The following is a 22,696-nucleotide window of genomic DNA, read 5'->3' on the forward strand; positions in this document are numbered from 1 at the left end:
AGCGCAAGAAAGACCGCGGTATATACTCGGTCGGGCAGTGTGCCGATGAGAGACCACGAGAGATTAAAGAGTTTTTCTCCCTTCTCTCTCGCCTAACTAACTTCACCGTGTATTTTTTTATTCTCTTTCGCATTCGACTCTACCACTCTTCCCCTTCCCCTTCATCTTCCTCCTCTGCGGCTGCGAGGCCGAGAACGGGCCCCATTCCGACGTGGAACCAACCGGGTAATTGCTCGGTCGAGCCAACCCGCCAACCAGCATTCGCGTTGGCTTTTGCATTTTTGCTCCGGGCGATTTCGCGAGATCCACACGACCTCCCACTATCTTCAAACAGTTTACAGTTTCCTCTCTTTATCTTTCCTCCTCTCGTTCTCCATCTATCCATCTCTGTTTTTGTGGTCAGCTACGTGATCGAAGGTCGTATCGCGGGACCTGATCGCGATTTACTTATGATACTTATCGCTCGGAAACGGGCCCACGCCAGCACGAGGATGAGTAATAGGTTCTCACGAAGGGCGAAATCCCGCGGATGGTACTGTTACCCAGAGGTGAACCCGTGCTAGATAGAATGGGGTCGAAGAATCCGAAATCAGCAGCGTGACGTGACCTTTACGAGAGCACAGAAAGAGCATCGGCGTATGGAGAATTTATTAGTCGTAAATCTGAAGATTCGTCGACGCGGTCTGCTCTCGCCTTCCGCTTTCTCGCGCGCCGGAATAAACATTTTTCCAAGGCAGGGAAGCTTCGTATTTTCTCCGCTCGTAATTCTTCTTTCGCTACCGGATACGAGCGAAACCTGGCTGGCTTCGCGAGCTCGAAAACCAGACACGTTCGATAGCTTTTACCGGGGTCTCGGTGGATATCTATCTTCTGGAAAACGGTACTCGTTATTTTGATGCATGTTATCTGCAGGCTGGACGACAAGCTTAGTGAACTTGTTACGGGGATAATGCAGTGGAAACGATCGATTCTTTTTATTTATTCCCTTCGTACGAACTGATTATTATTACAAACGTCAATGTATAGGAAATAATTATTTTTCCAAATGTTTTGTAGTAACAATTAATCAATTAGCTCTTCTTCTTTTTTATTGAATTTTGTTTCTCATTTTGTTGATACGAACAAATAATTGCGATATCATTTATTAAAAGAGTTTTTAAATGTTTCCTAAGTATTCACTTATTAGTATTCACTTTGTGTTACTAGTATACGCTAGTATCATCTTCGTCTTCTTTTCTTCTCCTTTGATTCTTCTATTGCTTTTTCCCAGGTTTCTTCTAATATTTACACCGCTAATTTCCATCACAGTACAACTCTTTCATGTTATGCTAACGAAGCTCATTTCCACGCCGTTAAGTAGAATTTTAACCTACTAATTACCAGCTTACTTCCCCTGAACCTTTTTCATTTCTCTAAGCAAACTTCTAGTCTTTATCGTGCCAATTCATATTGCAAAGAATATAAAATATCTACACTGTATCGACAAATTCAATCCTACTGACTGACTTACTTCCTGTGTTTTGTTATTCCTTCAAGCAAATTTCCAACATTCATCACGCCAATTTGTACCACAGACGGTATAAATTTTCTACGATTTATGAAAGCTCATTTAGTCAATTCCACTGTGTTAGACTAATCATATGACTCATCTGAAACCAAGAAACTTCCCGCCTTATTCTCGACTATTCGAACCATTTAAATTCTCAAAGTTCGCAGGAGGCTGAAAAATTGAAGACGCCACGAAATAGACGCGACACGAAGTTACAAACAAAGTGATTTGCGGTCTTAAACGTGAGAACGACGCACGGCGTCGACCTGCCCGCGGCCCGTTAATTATTAACGCGGCTAATATTTTCCTCGGCGCGCCGGAACGTCGGCCAGCCGAGTCGTTGGAATTATGACACGATATCACATCGCGATAAATCGTCGGAGCTATTATTCACACGCGGGTTTCTACGCACGTAAGAACCTCTCTCTTTCTCCCTCTTTCTTTATCGACTGAACAGTCAACAGTTCACCTGGCAACGTAAGAACAGAGAACGATTTTCTTAGGCGCCGTTTCCTCTCCACGGTGTCGCCGACGATGCGCTGGCTTCGCGGGAAAGTCGCACGCGTGCACACACAATCGAAGTCGTTAAATGTCGACGCGTGCAATTTGCATGGCGGTGCCTCTCCCGCGGCTTGGGGAAAAAATGAACGACCGTGCCAGCTGTCGGAAAGCGTAATTACTCCGAGCGTTAGAAAAGTCTGGCTGGTGTTGTTTGCGTCGGTGAAGCGTGGCTGTGGCTTTGCCTATTGATGAGTTTGCGTTGTTGGAAGAGTTTGCCGGTATCCGCGAATGAGTCACTGCGAGCGAGGTGGAAACGGTGAAATTCACTCGTTAAACGATTTTGTAGGTTCCACTGGTATGTTCGTTAACGCATTAATAATTGAGTCGCGTGAACTTGATTAAAGTATTGTTTTTAAAAGCGTTAAATGTCAGTCACACTCCGTAGTGTTGAAATCGGAATATTAGTGGCAGCTAGAATTGATTAGTTTAACGTGTCGAAAAGTTAAAACGATGGGTTTCACAGAGACACAATTGCACATATCTGTACATTTTTATCTTCTCACTCTAATTCCAATTATCCATATATTGTAGTTAAACGGGTCTCTATTTTCTCACACACGATAACCGCTATCTCTTTTCAACCAATTCTATAACACAATATCGTTAAGCAGATACGATGACCTTTCTCATAAACCGCATGTTATTCATAACCCCTTGTACAATTCTTTTTATCAGAAATTGTTGAGGCATAACGCGTACTATTGCCAATGTGTTAATTTGAAATACGACCAACGTAGCGAACACCGGCGCAACTTCCTCGAAAGAAGGTTTAAAGAACGCAATAATTCTTCTACTGCATACATTTTCGAATGGTTCTTGCTTCGAGATACGCGCAGTTAAGGCGTATAAATCCGTGAACTTTCTATCGTTATGTGTAACGATTCTTTCGTTTTTTTCTTTTTTTCTTTTTTTGCTTGCCGTGTGCCATTCATCATCCCTATGTGCCGCGATGACGAGGCCGGTGGATGTCGGGGACGCTAATTAGTCGGCCACGTGGTCTCGCGAGTCTCGCGCGAAGAAACCGAGAAAGACCAAAAGCCCCCCTCTTCGCGTAAAGTCGCTTTAAAACTAGCTCCAGGGGATCGTAATCCATCATCGAAAACGGCTGGTGTAACGTAACCGGCCGGTTATGCCCACCACTAATCAACGACGCTGACTTGCCGTATAATTAGATCTGCCTGGGCCCCTCTCCGTTCACCCTTTCCCTTTCCCAAGCCAAAGACCGTGCTCGTGACTAGCCCCGTGCACATAGAACACGACCAGGTTCTTTCTCGGCTAGGGAATCGCAAAAAGCATGTCCGTGTTCGGCTTCCTCCCTCGTGAGCGTCGAACGTTGATTACTGACGTACCCTTGGATCAGGATCGGGGAACAATAAAGCTTCGCTGTGGGGATTGGGAATCGAATCTTGAGCGATCGTAGGAAAATGATGGATAAATGGAAGTTTTTTTTGGAGGCTTGTTCAAGGAATTTAGGGGATTAACGCACATTAGTTGTTGGGCACGGTGGTTTCATTCGATTATTATGCTCCTGCATGTTAGCTTTTCTGTTTTAAAATTATTTTAAAATAGAGTAATTTATCATCAGAGAAAGAAACGAATCAATGGACGATACGTTGGAATAAATATTATAAACCTAAAATAATGATATTGCCTGGGTTGTAACATTTTTATCAAATTAAATTTTGGTACGAAAGAATAAAAGGAAGCGGCTAAAGGTAAAAGAAATGGCATGATATACAGTGATGACTACAGTTCGACTACGAAAGGTTCAGATCAAGAATGGAAATAAACAATCTCAGGACCTAAACAAACAATATCAATAATACAAATAAACAAATCAGAATCTCTGAAGTAAATTTCTGGAAAATTGAAATATCAAGTGCATAGTATGATTTCGAAGGTCCGAGGAGTTTATGCAGAATTTTACGATATACATTAGAAACTTTTTATCTTCGAACTAATTGTCCCTGTGAAATGAGCAAAAAATAACAAAATGGCGGCTGTTTCTCAGAACAAGTCCGCCCGTTTTCCAACTTATCGAACGATCTACGAGGCCGTGAGCATTCGTTTCCCGTTTCCGTGGTGAAAGAACTCGTACGAAGTGCACTCGATCACTTCAGTCATCGACTGTCGCAGTCGGGTTCTTGAATCGATAGAAAGCGAGATTCTAACTGGAGAGTCTCTGTTCCCTCTCTGACGACTGCATTTTGTCGTCATGAGAGACTCTGGGATGGAAGTTTGCTCACCTTCGCCGGATGTGAAGGGGCGCACCAGTCCCGGCAACAGCACGCAGAACAACAGGAACAGGGAACACGATTTCGGCCTCATCGCGTACGTGTCACCGTCGTTCGTCGATCATTCGTTCATCTTACGTCGAAGAAAATTGAATTAAGGAAAATGGTGGCGATGCACTTTCACCGTGAAACCTCTTGGTGGTTGTGGACTGCACCTGAAATAGAAAAATGAGTAATCCGATTAAAATTAAAAGCTGTAGGATTTTCAAACGTGGTAGATGATAATGTAGTTGAACTTCGTTTACTCGAACTCATTGATGGGCAAATTGTTCATGGATATAGCCAGGATTCATTGATTCTGTCCACGAGTTACGATTCTCTGTTCTTATGAAAGAAAACTTTGAATCAGAAGTAATAAATATATAGGATGTCAAATTATAGGTTGCAGCGTAAAGATTTCTCTTTCTATCATTTTACAATCATGTTGAATTATAGGAAGATATCCATTAAAATTTTATTCCAAGAAATGCAATTCAAATATAAATGACTCTACTATAGTTCTATCTCCATCATAGATTGAAACTGGTAAGTGAACGCATGCGTTGTAATATGGCGTGTCTAAGGTTGAAAATGTACGAAGAGTATTCTTTGTAGCTAGCAGAGAAACAGCATCGTGATATATCTACTTGACGAGGCTAATGCAATTGTTTCCAAGTGAATGAATAAAGCAGCGTGCAGCTATTATCCGTTTCTACGGAATGTTTTAGAAGCGTGCACCGGCATATACGAGGGAATAGATTAACGTTGCATGAACTAGCCTGGGTATACATCGTAGTTCGTCAGTCATGATTAATTAAGATAAATGAAGCAGTAAGTTTTTCAGAGATACATATGTATATACGAAGAATGTATGGAAAGCGACTTCTGGGGTCACGAGCACGCTCTTCAACTTACATTTACACAAATTCACCGTAAAATCGACTAAAGACTTGTCATTTTGAGTAGTCAGTGGAAACTTGTGTGTTGCTAGATTATCAGATATACTTTGAATACGACTTCTTTATATACTGTCAATCGGTACTATACATATAAATATAATTTTCCTTTTCGTACTATTCTCCAATAATATCGTTCTGAGACTTGAAATCGCAGTGAAAAATTCAGATTAAATTCCACATTCAAAGATATTTCATTTCTAGAGGTAAAAGTGGACTCTTGATCCCTCTCGACTCGAAATCCACTGACATAACGTTCCTCCAACCATGTCCTCGTATATTCAATCTCATCTTAAAATACATATCCACTCTTGAAACGTGAAAACAAAAAATAGAAAGAAAATAGAAAAAGGTCTCAGAAAAAAAATTAACAGTTTCTATAGGAACCGCGTTCGAGCTATGGTTGCCGCTTGGAAGGGTGCGTTTTCATCGAAAATATAAGCCAGCAGCGGCTTTTTCTCAAAAAAAGAAAAAAAATGGAAACTTCTTGGTGGCACGCGATGGAGGGCGGAAGCGACATCGACGCTGGGACGCGGATTGAACGTTTCTCCTGGGTTCGCTTGCTCGTTCCGTTGTTTCCACCGGAAAACGTAAAAGACGGTTAGGAGTGGTGAGAGTGCCACTTAGGTGCCGGCTGGCAACCCTTGCCATTTAAATATTCCACCGGTACCGCGCACTTTCCCGCACGCGAAATTTCCTCGTGGTGCCTTCGTTCGAACCTAGAGAGGCAGAGAGAGAGAGAGAGAGAGAGGTAGATTGGTAATTCCACCCCCTTTCTCGCTCCCTTCGTTTCGTTTCCCTCGAATCAACCTCGCGCCGGTTCTTCGTGGCCAATCCAGTCCGATAACCGGGAATCGTTAATTATTAACGGCGATCCGTCTAGTGGAAATGGATCGCCAGACGCGAAAAATTCGTTTCGTCCTTGGGATAATTGGAAGCTCGAAGGGGGTAGCTCGCTCCTCTGGATTAATAAGATTCTTCGATTACTTGATAAATATAAGAAACAGTTATAGAGAAAATTAATCAGCTATGTAAATATAAGCGGAGGAATTTTATTTTTCAGGTAATCAAGCTTTTCCTCTGTTACATGATAGAAGAATGAAAAAAGAAAGGAATTTCTAGAGGAAGCCAGAGAATCAAGATTCGATTGCTCCGGTTATACAGGCTCATTCTATGCAAAATATCGGCGTCTGAGTAGTATCGAGAGAGGTTCCCGGGTTTAATTAAAGTCCAGATGAAACTTTACGAGCGGCGATAAAGCGCTACACACACGGCGAACGTATTTGCTTGGAACAGTTCGGTGTGTACTCGCGGGGAACTAGTTTCGCGAGCTCGTGTTTCGTTGGACAAGACTCGAAGGAAATTCATGGGAACAAACGCGCGCTACAGAAAGAGAGAGAAAAAGAGAGAGAAAGAGTGAGAGGGAGAAACAGAAAACGCTGGTAGACTTGTAAGAGCTCCTATCGGCGGATTGAAACGCGACAGGAGGATCGTTTGTCAATGTCGTCCTTCGTGGGTCCTTTGTTAGCCTCGCGAACTCGCGCTTGTAGGCGGCGCAAACTATTTCGTTCGAGATCGAAAGTGGTTTCGAGTGCACGTGCTCTGTCAGCGCTCGAAGTAATTATCTTTGATGAATTTCACCATCCTTTAAGAAATTCCTTCCAGCCTCCGACAGGGTAAAATTAGATCAAAGATCGGTTGAATCGCGGTTTAAGGGAGTAAAATGATAATTCCACGACGACACCACAGATCCTGACGCATCAAAATTCCGTGTTGACGCGTGGTACGATATCTCTCTAATTGAAACGCAAACGAAGTTAACAGGGACGAGCGTGGATCACGATGATGAAATCGCGTCGAATCAATAGTCAGGCCGCTATCCGGTGGAAAGTCGATGAAACCACGCGAGGAACACAGGAGCTACAGGGACGAGACCGCGTGTTAGGGAAGGTAGACACGGGGCGAGGATGGTCTCGAAGATTCATGACGCGGAATAATCCACAGGACGAGTAGAGAGGCCGTGGAACGCGCATTATGCGAGCGTATCGGACGTCCCTACACAGATTTCCCATCGACGAGAATAGAAAGAGAGAGAGAGATGTCGGGGTCTAATCCTCCAGGACGAGGACTCAATTTATAAACGTGCCCGGTATTACCACTCAAAGGCTTAAAACACTCGACACCGAGCAGACGTCGTGGTGCCGCGCGCGGATGAACACATGGCATTTCACACTGCAATTGCCACGAATGCCTGGCTCTCTCACCCTGGCGCGCGCTAGTCGGGGATAAACGCGAGAAACTCGAGTGCTATTCACCCGCTTCGCTGCTCTACGAAAGGTCTTTTCTTTTCATGAGACCTGTTTTCCAGGGGTCTTCCTCGCCACTTTACAAGCGGCACAATCTGTCCGTCTGTTTCGAAACCGACGCATCGTGCGCGCTTCGTGTTGTCCATTTCCTCTTCATCTTCCTCTTCTTTTGCTTTTTCACTTTCTCTTTTTCCCCATTGTCCCTTTTCTTCTTCTTCTTCTTTTTCTTCTTCTTCTTCTTGGTTCCTCTCGTCTGGATCAGTGAGGTTCAGAGAGATGTTATATGTTGAGAGATGAGAGACCGCGACTGAAAAGCGGCTTAAAGCTTCGAAGGGCAACCTGAGTATCGCGTGACAACAGGTAGGGGGGAATCAACGGGGCTGGATTCCCCGGAGTATTCAGCGGCTACCGGTTTGCGAAGCCGCCTCCCTTCGATGTTTCTATTCCACCTCGGCTACGGAACAGAAGCGGGCCCCCGAGGAACGAGAAACGATCCACGCGTGCTTACGCGCTCACCAATATACCGGGGAATCCTTTATGCACGAGGAACGAAGAAATGGCTGGATGTTTTTTCGCGAGAGACTTCCAATCGAGAATTCGTTATTGATTGTTCGTGTCTCGCGAGAGCGCGCGAAATTTCGCTGATCCTCTGGGGAGGACGGATTCTATTAGGGTTGCTAGCTCGATGGCAACGAAAGTAGTCGGGAAATGTAGTTTTCTTGTACCGTTGGGGAGAAAAGTGATATGTGGGTTGGATATATGTGATACTGAAAATATGTGAAGTTATCGATGTTGTTAGATTTATATAACAGGCGAAACAGTTTTTCATTTTGGCGAAAGAATAATTCATTCTTTCCTAGTAAATTCACACGATCAGAGCAAAATTCTACTATCCTCGTGTTTGAAAAACAATGTTTATCTTTGGTATAGGCAATTCGGAAGTTTTCCAATTTTCTTAAAAGCTTACAATAGCCAAAAACTGGCTCGGATATGGAATACCCTGCCTATAGAATTAATTATCTTCTGGCATAAAATCACTGACGTTGGAACAAGTCATACTTATAAATAAAATGCGTAATACAATGATAGAATATGACAGTGCTTATAGCTTTCATCCAGCAAACGTGAAATCAATATCTACACATATTTGTTCCGGCGAACTTTCCCATTCTTCTACAAAGAAGGATCTTCTACGAATCAATGCCGATGCTTTCTGATATTTCGACGATACTTTCATTGTATTCCGTTATTCGTCAGCATCTTAGCTGTATGTTTGCGTGTCAGGGTCGACACGGATCGATAGTCGCTCTCGAAAGAAGCTACAACCCCTGGAAGATCGCAGGGGTTTCGTGAAACAGCGGGCAATTACGACATTGTCTCTCCTCCTGCTTCTCTCTTTCTTTCGACTTACCGTGAAAACCGTGCATCGTGTTATTTAGAAACTTGCCGGCCGATCTCGTCTTCTCTCCGCCGTGTAATCTCGAAGCGTTCTATAGCTCGCCGTAACATTTCTAATACCCAGGGATATTACGCATTTTATCTTACAGCGTTGTAAATTGCGACGCACGCATGCGCCTCTGGTTGTAATAAATTTGCATGCATTTACGTAACGTGTCACGAATTTTGCGTTTCGCAGCCACGAACTTGATCGTGTTCTCCAGGCTTTCCCCCGCAAGGGATTGAGTATACACTGGGTGGTTGGAGAAATTGGCCTGCGATATATCTATATTGTACGGAGTATTCCGTGAATGAAGACGGAGAAACCCAAAAGGTTGAGTCGAATGGCTTAATCAAAGGTGGCTTCTTGTAATCTGTGTTCCTTTCTGGCAAAGAACACCGTTACATTGATCATGAAATGATATCAATTTTTTCTTTATGTAGTTCAAGAGGCTAGATTACAGAGGTAACAAAAATTTTTTTAAAAGATCCGCCTTAACTAATTAGCTACGTTTATTTTTCTGAAGAGTTCCATCCATTAAATAGCATTTTGATTTAGATATATATATATTGTGAGATACGATATACAGATTGTTATACCTTTTCTAAAACATGTGTTTGTCGAACAAAATGATTTACGAGGAATGTAAAAAAATGACAAGAATAAAGTAGTATAAAAAATGATAATTTATGGAGGATTCTTTTTGAAGAATAAAGAAGAGTATGTATTAAGATGATAAAGTTCCTGCTACAGACTAAATGTACACAAAGATCGATCTACCGTACTTTTCATCCTGGTATCTTCCCGGCGAATCTCAAAGCGCCATAAAAAAGACATTTCTCACTAAATCATCCCTTGACCAATTTTCTTGCCCGCGTGTATCCATCTCTAGATCATTCTGCGCTCACAACACGCGATCGTGGGGAGTCGTAAATTTCACATGGAACAGCTTCTTTCCTGTGGAAACATGCAAGCGCATTTCCACTATTATCTCTCATTGTGGTGTTTGGAACTAATCCGTAATAGTCGTTGAAGAAAAGGAAATTATTGGGTACACGACTCGGATGTGTTACAAATCTGAGTTTATTCCCATTCTATCTACATACAATTGATTACTTAATTATTTAATTCCCACAGACAAATGACGGGGTCATTCAAAAACTACCAAAACGAAATTTGTTTTCATTCAATATTTATTTTTATTTCAGAGAAGTTTTGGAAGCCTGTAACAGTAAAAAAATGAACTATTATATAATAATAAATAGAAATAATCTATCTACGAAGGTTGAAATCCAATAAAAATTAATTGTGCAACAAATAAATTCTTCATTTTTCTCAAAATATTCTGCAACTTATTACATTTGATTCTGTCTTCGATAAAATAATTTGCTGCTATTGAATCGATAAAATTGTGACATCTTTCAGATTCAACTATAGCATCAGTGAATCTTGTTCTACGCAGAGGTAGCACAGTGTGCGTAACACGAACGTACCACGAGTCGATTGCAGTCACTGCGTTTAAGGGTCCGTTTTGTGTACAAGATTTCAAGAGGCCTCTTCTCGAGAGGCACACGTGTGACGCCAGGTATGCGCTTCGTGTCTCCGCCCCTGGCTATCTTTTCTTTCTCGGTTCCCTTTCTTTTTATTCTCCACCCTCTCTTCGACAAACGTCTCTCTTTCCCTCCCCTCTTCACCCTGTTCCGTGGGCAAAACGTAATCCGAGAAGATTACGGAGCGAAATAAACATGTCAACCCCCCTGCAGAGGAAGGGATGTGGGTTTGCGGAGCATCTTTATACAGCGCGCCTAGAATATTTCCTCTCTATGCTCCTCGATCTCGTTCACTTCTGCTTATCTTCCACGTAGGTAGTCTTCGAATGAAGATCCTTGGAGATAGTTCTTCTGACTAGCTGTGGGTCCGTTAGTTAAAGACTCGTTTAGACTTACAGACAGTTACAGACACTATTTCTTCTTTTTCATTTCAGTGAAGCACCGATGATTATTCAATAGTCGGACAAGTACCTATAAGTGCATTATTTTCTAAAAATATTATTCTCCAAAAGTAGGTAATATTTGTAATTTATATTCAAAGGACTTTATTATAAATGTTCTAAGCTTTGTGAATTCGTACAAATTTTTCTACTAAAGTTTAATTGTATTAAAGTTTCTCAAACTAAGTTTCATGCTTAGAAGAAGTTTAATACATCACACAGAATTCTTTATCCACAAAAATTTTATCTACTTCAAGATTTTTTCATTCATACCGATTTTCCTCTTCTTTATACAAACTACCTTTGGATTTCTACTTTATGCCACTTTCTGCGAATTATCTACGTGTCTGCGAACAATCGTCTGTAAATGTAGACGGTCCTCAAGCCAGATGCGTGCCTACAAGCAGTAAATTTGCACGCGTAACCACAATACAACCGCGTGCCCTATCTTCCTAAGATCTGAACCGATCTCAAAGATACAAGCTTTCATACGACCAAGGTTATGTCCTCTTTTGTCGTTTCTCCTTCGTATCTTTGAAAGATACACGAACTTTTTGTGGTATACAGGGTGGCTAACGGAGGATGACGACGAAACCTCGACGCAATGTGTACAAATTTGCGGCTACCTACGAGAACGAGGATTCAATTCGTTGAGACGTGACCTGCGCGGACGATTTATGGGTATCCAGTGCATCGTGGCCACCGCTGCGAGCTTGTAACGTCGTCCATTACGATCCTTGATCCATCGATTTTCCGTAGCGTCGAAAGGAAGCCTGGAACCCTCGTGCGAATGTTTGTTCCTTTGCCACGGTGACACGGCGGTGAAAGGAACGGGGTTGAAACAGCCACGTCAAAGTGGCACGAAGAGGGTTTAACCCGTGACTTTGAGCCTTTTAAAATTGTCAAGGGGAAACGACGAAATTTCACGGGAGCTCGAGAAGACCCGGCTTCAACCGTGACTTCTCTAGTGAAATCGTAACACGAAAGATGACTTGTAGTATTTCCGCGAAAAATCAAGAAAACATTTTCGTTCACGGAAAATCTGTACTTTCCTATGATTTTGTATACAATAGTTCTCGGTTAAATTTCAACAAATTGGTGGCTTATGTTGCAACTCTCGTGAAACAGGTAACGATTTTATTGTTGAAATCCAATTCTACCGACGAGGAGAAAGATTTGATGAGATTTGACGAGAATAAACGATAATACTCTCATGGCATCTGTTCATTGCCTTTTGCAATTGGTATTATGAGCTCAGAACACTAAGTAGCGAAGAATCAAATCTGAATCATCTGAATTTAAGTATTACTAAAATTCAAAAAAATCGATATCGTCGGTAATACAAGCTATTAAGTAGATTCTAGTTTCTCTATTTTCAAAGTCTAAATTCGATGCACACCTTCGTAACTTCTTTGATCGCTTCGTTAAAGCGGCGCCGCTGCGTTGCGCGAATAAGAGCGACTGGATGCCGCGTGTCGCTGAAAATACATCGAGTGAGCCACGTGTGCGTTAGTCAACGACGCCATCGAGTTGAGCGTCCAGAGGATCAAACGTTCGTCTTCTATGCCATGATTCGAGTCGCGGAATTATTTGACGTTTTTCCATGAATACATGAAACACAATATACAGTGCTAGACTAGGGAAAATTCAGGATGCAGACTGGCTTTTTTCCTTCGATCACGTTTTTCCCGACTAGTCGTATCTGTCGCGCGATCTTGACGTGGTGGACCTAGCGCCAGAAGAAACTCGTTTCCACGATACGCTTTCCCTCTAATCTCGCGTGTCGATCGTTCGCCGCCATGCATACCAAACGTACACACACCACGTATACACACATGTACCAGCACTTTTGGGACGTTTCGTGATGAATGTCTCGCAGCGGTTGTCTCTTTTTCTATCTCTTGTTCGCCTCGTTTTACTATCCTGCCTGACACCCGCTCAATTTGCTTTCCTTTATCTTGTTTCGCTAGATTTCGACATCGATAGACTCGTTTGTTTGTTCAGGGGTTTGTTTAAGTATCGTTTAAATTGAATATTTTGAAGCTTCGTAATATACGAACAACGTTACATTAACAGTAAAAAAAAGTTTCTATCTCAAAGTTTATTTCTATCTGAAATTTCTATCTTATAGTAACCGACATCAAAGAGTGGATGCACACAAACCAAAACATAGAATGTCTTATAAACGATGCATCTGTAATTACGAGTCAAAAATTTACACCGCATCTATAAAAATTAAACCATAATCGAAAAAAAAAACCCAAGAGAATACGATTTAACAAATCTACCTTCTATTCTCACCGTCCTTCCATTCACCAAACCATCCCTCCCCATAATCGTGTCTTCCCATATCTCTTTATCGACGCGTTAGCTTTTCCGGGCGTCGGATTTCCGCATTATTAGCCACAAATTCTACCCTCGCGGCCTCCCTTATCTAACCTTGTATCTCCTTATCCTGCGAATCTCTGTTCGATTCGATTTGTATCCATTATGTTCGACGTCCCTCAGACCTCAGGAAGTCTCTATAACCTAACAAGAAAATTCTCGGGGTCCTTCATCTTCATCGGTCGTTCGTAACCCACCAACCCAGAATCACTGTAGAAATTCGTCGAAGCGTGAACATGGTGTTTGCCGCGCACGCTCGCGTGCACGCCGAGGTTTCGAACAGGAGGCAGGTAGAAAAGAAGGACGAAGCCCGTGAGAACGCAGATGGAGGGGCAACGCGTGCCAGGTGGGCCCCGGTTCAGCCTCCTGCAAGGCGCAACGTTGTTTCCTGCGAGCCGATCGAGACCGCGATACCGAAAATCGATCCGTCGACCGAGATAACAGGCCGCATCGGCGAGTTTTTAATGGCCTCGCGACGGAAAACGGGCTAGGGGAACGAAACGCGCCTTCGACCGGCCTTACGCACTCCCATCACGTGCCTCTCGTTTCCTGCCTCCTGTCCATAGTAACCACTGATGTTTTTCTTCGACGTTTCTTGCCTTGGGAGGATTCTTTCGGTTTCAGTTTGTTAAAGTACCAGAGGAATAATGATTATTAATGATGGGTATCGCGTTATATCGCGAGAAAGCTGCGAGTTTATCGATGGATCTAGAGGATTCTTATGCGTCTACGAAAAACGTAGAAGCATAGAGTTATCGAGGATATGCATGATAATGTAGAAGTATAAAATGTTTAAAATAAGGCGATCATTATAATATTCGATAGATGAAACAAGTCTCTGTTTAGATTCCATGTGTTTAATTGGACTATAAAAGTATGATTGTGCAGAAATATCTGTAATATGCTCATCAGCGTGAGACGTCTGATTCGATTGCATATCGTATTCGCATAGAGAGATATTCTATCAGTGTGCAAAACGCTTGTAGATATAATGATACATCGAAGAAGCGTATTTTTAAATGATGCTCAACTGACGCATTCGCATCAGGTTCAGCTGTCTGACACTTGTAGGAAATAGCTCCTTTAAGAAGGGAATGGAGATTAAGGCGTAGATTCAATTGCCATTTAGAGATACAAAAGACATTGTTAAGAGATTTACACGCTATCAATACTATTGTTAATGTGGACAAGTACAGAAAATTTAGATACACATTATCATCAATGTTATCGATCATGTGCGCGCCCCGTTGCGGTACAAGTTTCCCGTGAATCGAATACGGTATATGCATATAATTTACAGCGGAGTCGCGTCGACTTACCTCGACGGTTCTCGATTACCCGCGGGTAATCATGGAAATCTCTACCGATATCCATGCAAAAACGGCACCGTTCGATAATTACGGGATACTCACGAAGCTCGTGCGCAGATCGAACACGCGAGCTCATAACATGGATGCAAAAAACGTTCGTTGAAGATTAACGATCCTTACGACGAAAAAGCGGCGCGAGAATCGGGACTATCGACTCTAGATTATTCGCCGACAATCTACGATCTTTCACTTGCGTCTAGGCTCTGTGACTTATCGCGTTACGACTTACTCAACCCTTTTCTTATCGAGCCGACGTCAAACGGAATTTTCAATATCAAAGAAACTTTCCGTATGAAAACGTCAATTGGCGATTGGATAACGCGGAACGTTCGAGCGCCACATGAACTCATTCCGCCAGATAATAAACGTCCTGCGAGAGGGGAGAGAAAAATTGAAAAAGCCTCGATTACCCGCAGCATGAGATTACACGGAGCATGAGATTACGCTGACTAAACGTCACGAATCGGGAGGAATGGGACCTGTTATTTGACTTTGACAGACATTATTAACGACCAACCATTCTGCGCGAAGCTGCTGCCCGCGTAATGATCTCCGGCGAAGCGTGGCTGGATAAAGAAAGACGCTGCTGAAACTCTCTCTTCCTTCTCTTTTTCAGCCTGTCCGACCGGAAAATAAAGAAAGTCGAGCGGGGACCCGCGAGCGGTGCCAATGGATCCTCTTATTTCTGCTGCGTCGTCTCGTTCCCGTGAACGCGACACGCGCCCCTTTGAATGTTCCCGTCAACGCTTTTCAGTTTTCTCGTGCTGTTCGCTTTCGTCTCGCCGCTTCCGCCGACTTCTTTCATCGTCGACGAGTCGCGTCGATGGAATTCGCGAGCCGAGCGCGCGATATCGCCGCGATTTCGAGCTGTTTTGCTCGTTGCGAGAGCAGTTTCACGCCGCAGGAGAATTTTAGAGAGTTAAAGAGCGGCGGGAAGTGAAGTTACTCGCGTGGGCGGCGGCCATTTTCGAGCATTAGGCTCAGACACGAGGGGGGACCCGCTTGTGAGAGCCGCTACTTGATGGTTCAATTTGGAAAAAAGTAAAACGTAGTCTTTTTTTATTTGACGCGTTTTTATATTTGGCTTATAGTTTAGGAAGTGTTTGCAGGGTTGAAGGTGGAGGTGTTTGTACGGTCGATACGACGCGAGATAAGAATTGAGGAAAGTGTCGAAAAAGATCCATTTCTCGTTTGTTCATTGATAAGTAGAATCTAGGAGTCTAGGAATCGGGGATTTCAAGGGAACGTAGAAAAGAATTTTCCTGCAGGTATTATTGATAACCAAGGACTGTAAAGAAATGTAGAAATTTTTAAAAATTTAACTCTGCTGTTCTCCTCGCTTCCTCTTCGTATTTGTATCTCATTAGATACCTTTCTTTTTTGGAAGACGTTGTTCATAAAAGACGTGAAATGTTCAAAACCTTGTAACTAAAATCAAGTATTCTAAACCTATATTTTAATATGATAGTCCCAAAGAAAGCTACAGTTGATCGTAACATTCTTATAAAATTCCATTGACGAAGACGGCAACCACTCGATCCACTGACACAGAACACGCGAACGTTCCATTACCAACGAACATTCATTCAACGCAGAATCTTGTTAAAGAAATGCCTCCCAGAAAGCGAACTTTTTCTGTGCAAAACAAGTCGAGGACTCGGGGGAATCGTTTCCGCGGACATCGTTCTCGTGAAAAGAGACAAAGGCGTAATTATTGCAACGGTATCGCGGCGACGATTAATGCCCGCTATCAATGGCGGCCCGACGAGAGAGATACGCGGCTTATTAATTAATTGCATTCACAGTGCACGCATGAGCGAACGATGGGAGAGAGGGAGACAGAGTGTGCAAAATCGAAGGCCGATTATTGTAGTCGCGTCTCCCGCGATAGATCCTCGTTAGCGGCGTCTATGATCGGGCGTCAGTTCGATCGGAAGGTTAACAGGCCGTCGCAAACAACGCCGTCGAACGTTCCGCAATTTCAAGCGTTTATCGATCCGACGTCGTGGAAATCGCAGCAATTCCCTCGTCCCTCTACTCCCAACGAGGAACTAGACCAGACAAAATACGAAAGGGATCGCACGAGGTTGACAATCGTGCCACTATTCACGAATAGATAGAACAGGTCGATTTGCCTGTGACCGTGAATTATCGATCATTCTTCGTCTACGACCGCGAAATGGGGAATATCAGCAGATTCTTGGGCTTTCATGATATTCTGTTGGAGATTCTCGCTGTTTATGGGTGTTGCGCATGGAGGATAGTTTATGGAGGTGGTGGGAAGCAGTTGGGTGGAAAAGATAAACATGTTAGGGATGATGGAATGCATTTGGTCACTAGACGACTTTGCGTGTTTAATCTTTTAGGGTAGGCGAGAGCCGGAATTTTTATCTTGCTGTTACAATTTTGTGAAGTTTAAAATGGTACGTTATATTCTAGAATTTCTATAACATATCATTTAACAGATAAGATTATTCTGTAATTAAAGAGTCTATGGTACCAGCAAAATTACAAACGTGTATAGTTAAATATTAATCGTTCAAGGATAAAATTGCTACTAAAAGTACTATTAACATTTCTATGAAAAACTCTACTAAAAAGATTTCTACAATTTTCTACTGAAAGTTGCATTTTTGTTAAAACAAATGTCTACTGATAGTTGGAAGGTTTAATCCAAAAATTGAAGTCGTTTAATCTAAACGATCAAATAAACGAACCAAAATTTTTATCAATTAAAAAAATGTATTTCACAGAGGATTACAGAAATAACCTTGTTTCGAGCTGCACTTTTATTCATCCGCATTCATTATTTTCTTTTCTGCACGTGAATGAATGGCTCCAATATTATATGTTTTATTTACGAAGATAATTCCATGAATTAACTTCTGTCTCTCAACGGTGATCAATGAACTCGAACACCCTCGCCTTTTAACCAAACACATTCTCAACCTTACCCTATCTACAAGTCGAAAAGCCTGAACACGACCGTTTCAAGGAGGAAAGCTAAGAAACTGCTGAGCCCCTCTGCATATTTCGTGTATTTACGAGGAAACTCGTTTCCCTCTTTGCACGCGTTTCGCGTAAATCCGTGAAAACATACTGCTCCCGGTTTCTATAGCGAACGACGTCGATTCGGGCCACGTAATTCTGGTAAGTGGAGCCGAATGTTTGTGAATCTTCGTTCGATGCCGCATATGGACGGCCACTTTACGATTATGCTATCCGCCGGAGGTCGAGAGTCGTTCGTTCGCGACCACCGGCGAGTACCCGCTTCCTTTCGGGTATTTTTCCAAACCGGAGCATTCTCCGTACACGCTTGTTCCCTGGGGAGCTGGCAGCTTTATTCGACATGCGTATTTCGTAAACTTAGCGGTTCCCCATTTCATAGAATTTATGGAGTCCGCCGGTCGAACGTTAAGATTCAGACGTTATGTGTCTGGGATCGCGTGCTGCGACGACACAAACTGCTTACGCACGGTGTTTTTAGCGAAACTTTAAAGGTTGTTGGTTCATTTTGGATCGTTCGGTAGATTTACGATTGAGTAATTGTACGGTGGTGAAAATGCGAATTTTGGAGATTGTTTTTAGAGTTTGACGTTTATAGCAGCCGTAAGCGACAAAGAACGATTTCTTGAAATGCAATTGTCTTGAAACATATGAAATCTTAAATCGAATGATAACTTGTTAATTATTTGATCAATAGTTAGATGAAAAATTTTCCACGTGATAGAAATAGCGTAATATTCCGTTTATCGGACTATGATGCAGCACAAAATAATAGTTTCAAACCTCAAATACATGTAATTAAGCAAAATAATCGTATTAGATAAATCTTTACAATACAATGATTTAATAAATAAAGTACCAACTAATCGAAGAAAGAATAAATAGGAAAAACACGAGTGTTTGTAATTAAAAAATGAATTTTTGTCGATTGATGAATCCGCTTATCTGACTTGAAATTTCCATTATATGAACGACAAAATCATAGTCCGTGGAAAGAATCAATCAGGAAATCAATGAATCCTACTACATAAACTATTCGTCCATTCAATAGTCATAAAAATGGTTTTTATTATAACAAATACTCAGAACCACTGCAACAAGTCTCCATTTATTTCCAACATGATTTTGAATCTACACTTGTCAAGCAATACGCCGCCTTCGATTCGAGCAATTTTTCCAATTCCGAGTTCGCGGACGATAAAACTCGCTGCAAGCAACAAGTAAATCGTTCGTGTGGCCCGAGCACTTTCGCGGAATTTTTCCAATTCCGAATACCGAGAACGCTCGACTCGGATAAGCAGGCACACGGGAATCGCTTTATTCGCGGGCCACGGTGGCTTAATTTGAATAGCAATAACCAGAGACTGCTGCGAGGCAAGCGAAGCGTAAGAGCAGGGAAAACACAGTTTCACTGGATGCCGCGGCTTTTTAAATAGTTTTTCCAGGGGACCTTTAAGCCGTGGCCCAGCGGGAGTTCGCCTTGCCAGATAAGCGACCGCCTCCTAATTTCGTAGGAGCTTTTCGAGACGCTCGCTCGACCGTGACTACATTTCAATATATTAAAAGAAATACTAGTTCAGAAAAAGAAAAAAAGAAAAAAGGAACCAGAAATATATAAAAGTTCTCGTCGACCAAATAGAAAATATCGAAAGAAGCGGAAGGGTACTCGAACCGGCAAGTCGCTCGTTAAAATTCTTCGACGACCTCCTCGAGGATACTCGTCCAATTTCCACGTACCTCGTTCAATTTTAATTAAACCCCGCCTAGATACGTTCTACGTAATCTACAAGAAACTCACTTGTAACTGTTGGAATCCCAGAATTAACAGCTTTCTCTAAGGAAATCCACCTTGCACCCCAACGAGCAACACACGGTTCAATGTTTCCGAAAACCACTTTTTCTTGTTTATCCACACTCGAGAAGCCCACTGCACTGACACTGGTTCAGGTTCACCTAAAGCTGACCCGGCGTTTACGTAAAACTCGGTCCTTCACCCTTCTCACGATTCAATCTCTTTTACACTATTTCGAATTTTTTTTTTTTTACCCTTGATTCGATTTTTTTTACGATTCGAGAAACTATCTGCCGCCGTCACTTTCGACGAACGTGTTTTCAAACGTGTTATTCGATTGGAATGGGTCGCGAGTAGCGTAGTTTTGCTGATCCGCGGACATCTCACGGGACAGTGGTGCACGCCACCGGTCGCGTTGCCACCCTTAACGAGCGAACAGACACCGAGAGCCCCAACGCGCGCGGCTCATGTCGGCCAACTGACTCCGAGCGCAGAAACCTCGGGGCCCTTCGGCTCTTGAGCGCCGCTGCTGCTCGCTCGCCGTGTGGTGGTGGAGACGCCGTCGACCCTGGTGGTGGTGGAGACGTGTCTGGTGGTGGTGGCAGTAGCGGCGGAGACGAGCTGAACCCGCTGTGTTCGAGCTGCCACGCTGGTGGGAGCACGGATGCTGGAGCTCTCGATGGTTAGCTCGTGAACACCGCTTCAGAGTGCCGCGCGAGCTGCCGAGAGAAACGCATCGACGCTGCTGCTACGAGTATCTTCGTTGTCTCGTATGAGTTTTATAGAAACATTGGAAGGGATGAGGAGGTTTTTTGAAGGTTTTTGGGAGGAGTATTTGAGAAGAGAAGAACTTGCCGGGGAAGTCTGTGGTTTACGATTTTTGGGCGGAGTCCTTATGGTGGAGTTGATGTGTTGAATAGCTCGATGTTTCGATATATCGGATGATCGTTGTACCGTGGCTTCGAAAGATATTCGTATACGTAATCGTATTTGTTGTAACATTTGTATATATATACTAATGAAACCAGTATTAAAACATGCTGATTCGATAGAATCGTTTTATGGCTATAAAATTGCTAGTACTTATCTTGATCAATTTTAAGATTGTTTAAATCTTTAGAACATATCGATATCATAGTATTTATAATACACACAAAGTTAGAGAAATGAAATACTTATGTAATGAAATGAAGAAATGAATAAAAAGTGAAATCGATTAGTTTGGCTTCGGAGAGTCTCGTATAACGGCAGGATAAAAACACGGTTAGATTCTTCTATTAAAAAGAACATACATACGAAGCCATTGATTTTTATGATACAATTCTGATTCTTCTCATCAGTATACGCAAAGCTACCAAAACATCTGCGCCAAATTACATTACATTTACATAAGCCCAATCCCACGTTACGCGAACCTTTATGCAACCAAACCGATAAAGAAAGAAAGAAAGCAAAACTAACGGAAAAAATGCCCAACAAACAGCCTGCAGAGTTTCATCGGATCCCATTAAAAGGCAACCCTTAAAAGGTGAACACTCGGCGTTCGTTTCCTGTTGGACGTCGTGGGGTCACCGGTTCACAGCCGACGTGGAGCCTTAATAAAAAAGGGTTCAGGAAATCAGAGACGTTCTTCCTGCTTCTTAGCATTGCCGCGTTTTTTCAACCGGTGCATAAATTTGTTTTTTCCCCCGAATAAATACGCCGGCCATTTATTTACGATCTTGCTGTTTCACGTGACCCGCAAACTCCGACCACCCCCGCCCTCTCCGCTGCCGCAGGTCGTGGCCTATCCTCTTCGATCTCCGGTCTTTTCTCGTTCCCTCTGTTGAACGCCGAACTGGCCAGGACTTGTCGCAACGCTAACATTCGCCCGGATAAATAAATATTGACCGTCGGGGCAGGCACCGCAAACAAATCCATTAATAACAGGAATTTAACCCCGTTGCGGAGGTGAACTGGCGCTCGCGTATTTAGTCGCGGCTCGTGGTTCCCGAATCACGTGTCCTGTTGCCGGCGAAATCGGCATTGTCAGTGTCAATTTATATCTGCGGGTAGATCTACTGTTACGCTAGAATAATTTAATAACCTTCCGGCAGGGGTGAGTTCTCTGTCTTTATCAGCTAACCCGGACGCATCATTTCTACGCACGACAGAGAGGATCCTTCGTCCCTGTCGCGCTTGCTCTTTGTCCAGCTTTGTCACGTTTGAACCTAAAACCAACTGGAGGGAGCATAGTGGGCGATTGATCGTCCGATAGGGGTGAGAAAGAGAGAAGACGAGGGAGAAGAGAACAATGAACGGCGACGCGCAATTAGCAAGACTGTAATCAAATATAGCTTGATTGTTAATATCGACGGACATGGTTCCGAGACAGAGCTTCCTGTCTCGTTAGTACCGTGGCAAACACACGCTGTAACCTTTCCTTCCCTCTCGTGAGCGACGATGGGAATCGGGGAGGGGGTTGATTGATTGGGCGATGGAGGCGCGAGAGGTTAACTTCACGTATGGCTTTTTTTGGCCTCGTTTTAACCCTTTCATAGGGTGTTTGCATAGGGAACGATTTATAAAATATGCACCTTTTTATTATGCAAATTTGATTTGTTATAAATCAGCAATTTTATATCGTACGAAGAGCAGTATATCAAATCTATGGATTTAAGCTACACGTCTAGCTAAATGAAAATATATAGTTCCATTTAAGAAAGCGAAGATCGACAACTTTACTCTCAAAACATGCACCTCCATTATAAAATCTCCTTTTTGAAACAGAAAAAGCTTTATTTCCATTTCATTTTTTTCACATATTTCTCCATACAGAAGATACTCCAGACAAATTCCATAGAAACCTCGTACAGTAAATTGAAAAGTAAATACCACGTACAAAATACATCATTTACATTGGAAAATAATTAATGATTATAGTATGAAGTTCAAAAAACGTACCATACTTAATATCTCGTCAAAGAACTTTTCACAATACAAAGGACTTCAACGTCGCACGTCTTCCCCGTCAAACAAACAACAAAAAGACTAAGAAAGAACTCCAAATAATCTATCGTATTCCTAAAAA

General features: G+C 42.7%; 1 protein-coding gene across 4 annotated transcripts in view; it reads right to left on the reverse strand.

The window, feature by feature from the left end:
• The window catches only part of LOC117243532 (netrin receptor UNC5C-like), a 44,673-nt gene extending 24,522 nt beyond the window's left edge, over nucleotides 1-20,151 (reverse strand). For 2 of the 4 annotated variants that reach the window (XM_033511102.1, XM_033511101.1), the window contains exons 1-2: nucleotides 19,633-20,151; nucleotides 4,357-4,559 (exon numbers count right to left, since the gene is read on the reverse strand). In XM_033511102.1, coding sequence (XP_033366993.1) covers nucleotides 4,357-4,438 — 82 coding nt within the window. In that variant the 5' untranslated portion in view covers nucleotides 4,439-4,559; nucleotides 19,633-20,151. The remainder of the gene's footprint in view (nucleotides 1-4,356; nucleotides 4,560-19,632) is intronic. The other 2 variants (XM_033511105.1, XM_033511104.1) reach the window with 1 other exon arrangement.
• Nucleotides 20,152-22,696: the final 2,545 nt, after the last annotated feature.

Source organism: Bombus vosnesenskii, unplaced genomic scaffold (genome assembly GCF_011952255.1).
Source record: "Bombus vosnesenskii isolate JDL3184/JDL3185 unplaced genomic scaffold, Bvos_JDL3184-5_v1.1 scf7180000013266, whole genome shotgun sequence".
NCBI classification, from domain to species: Eukaryota; Metazoa; Arthropoda; class Insecta; order Hymenoptera; family Apidae; genus Bombus; species Bombus vosnesenskii.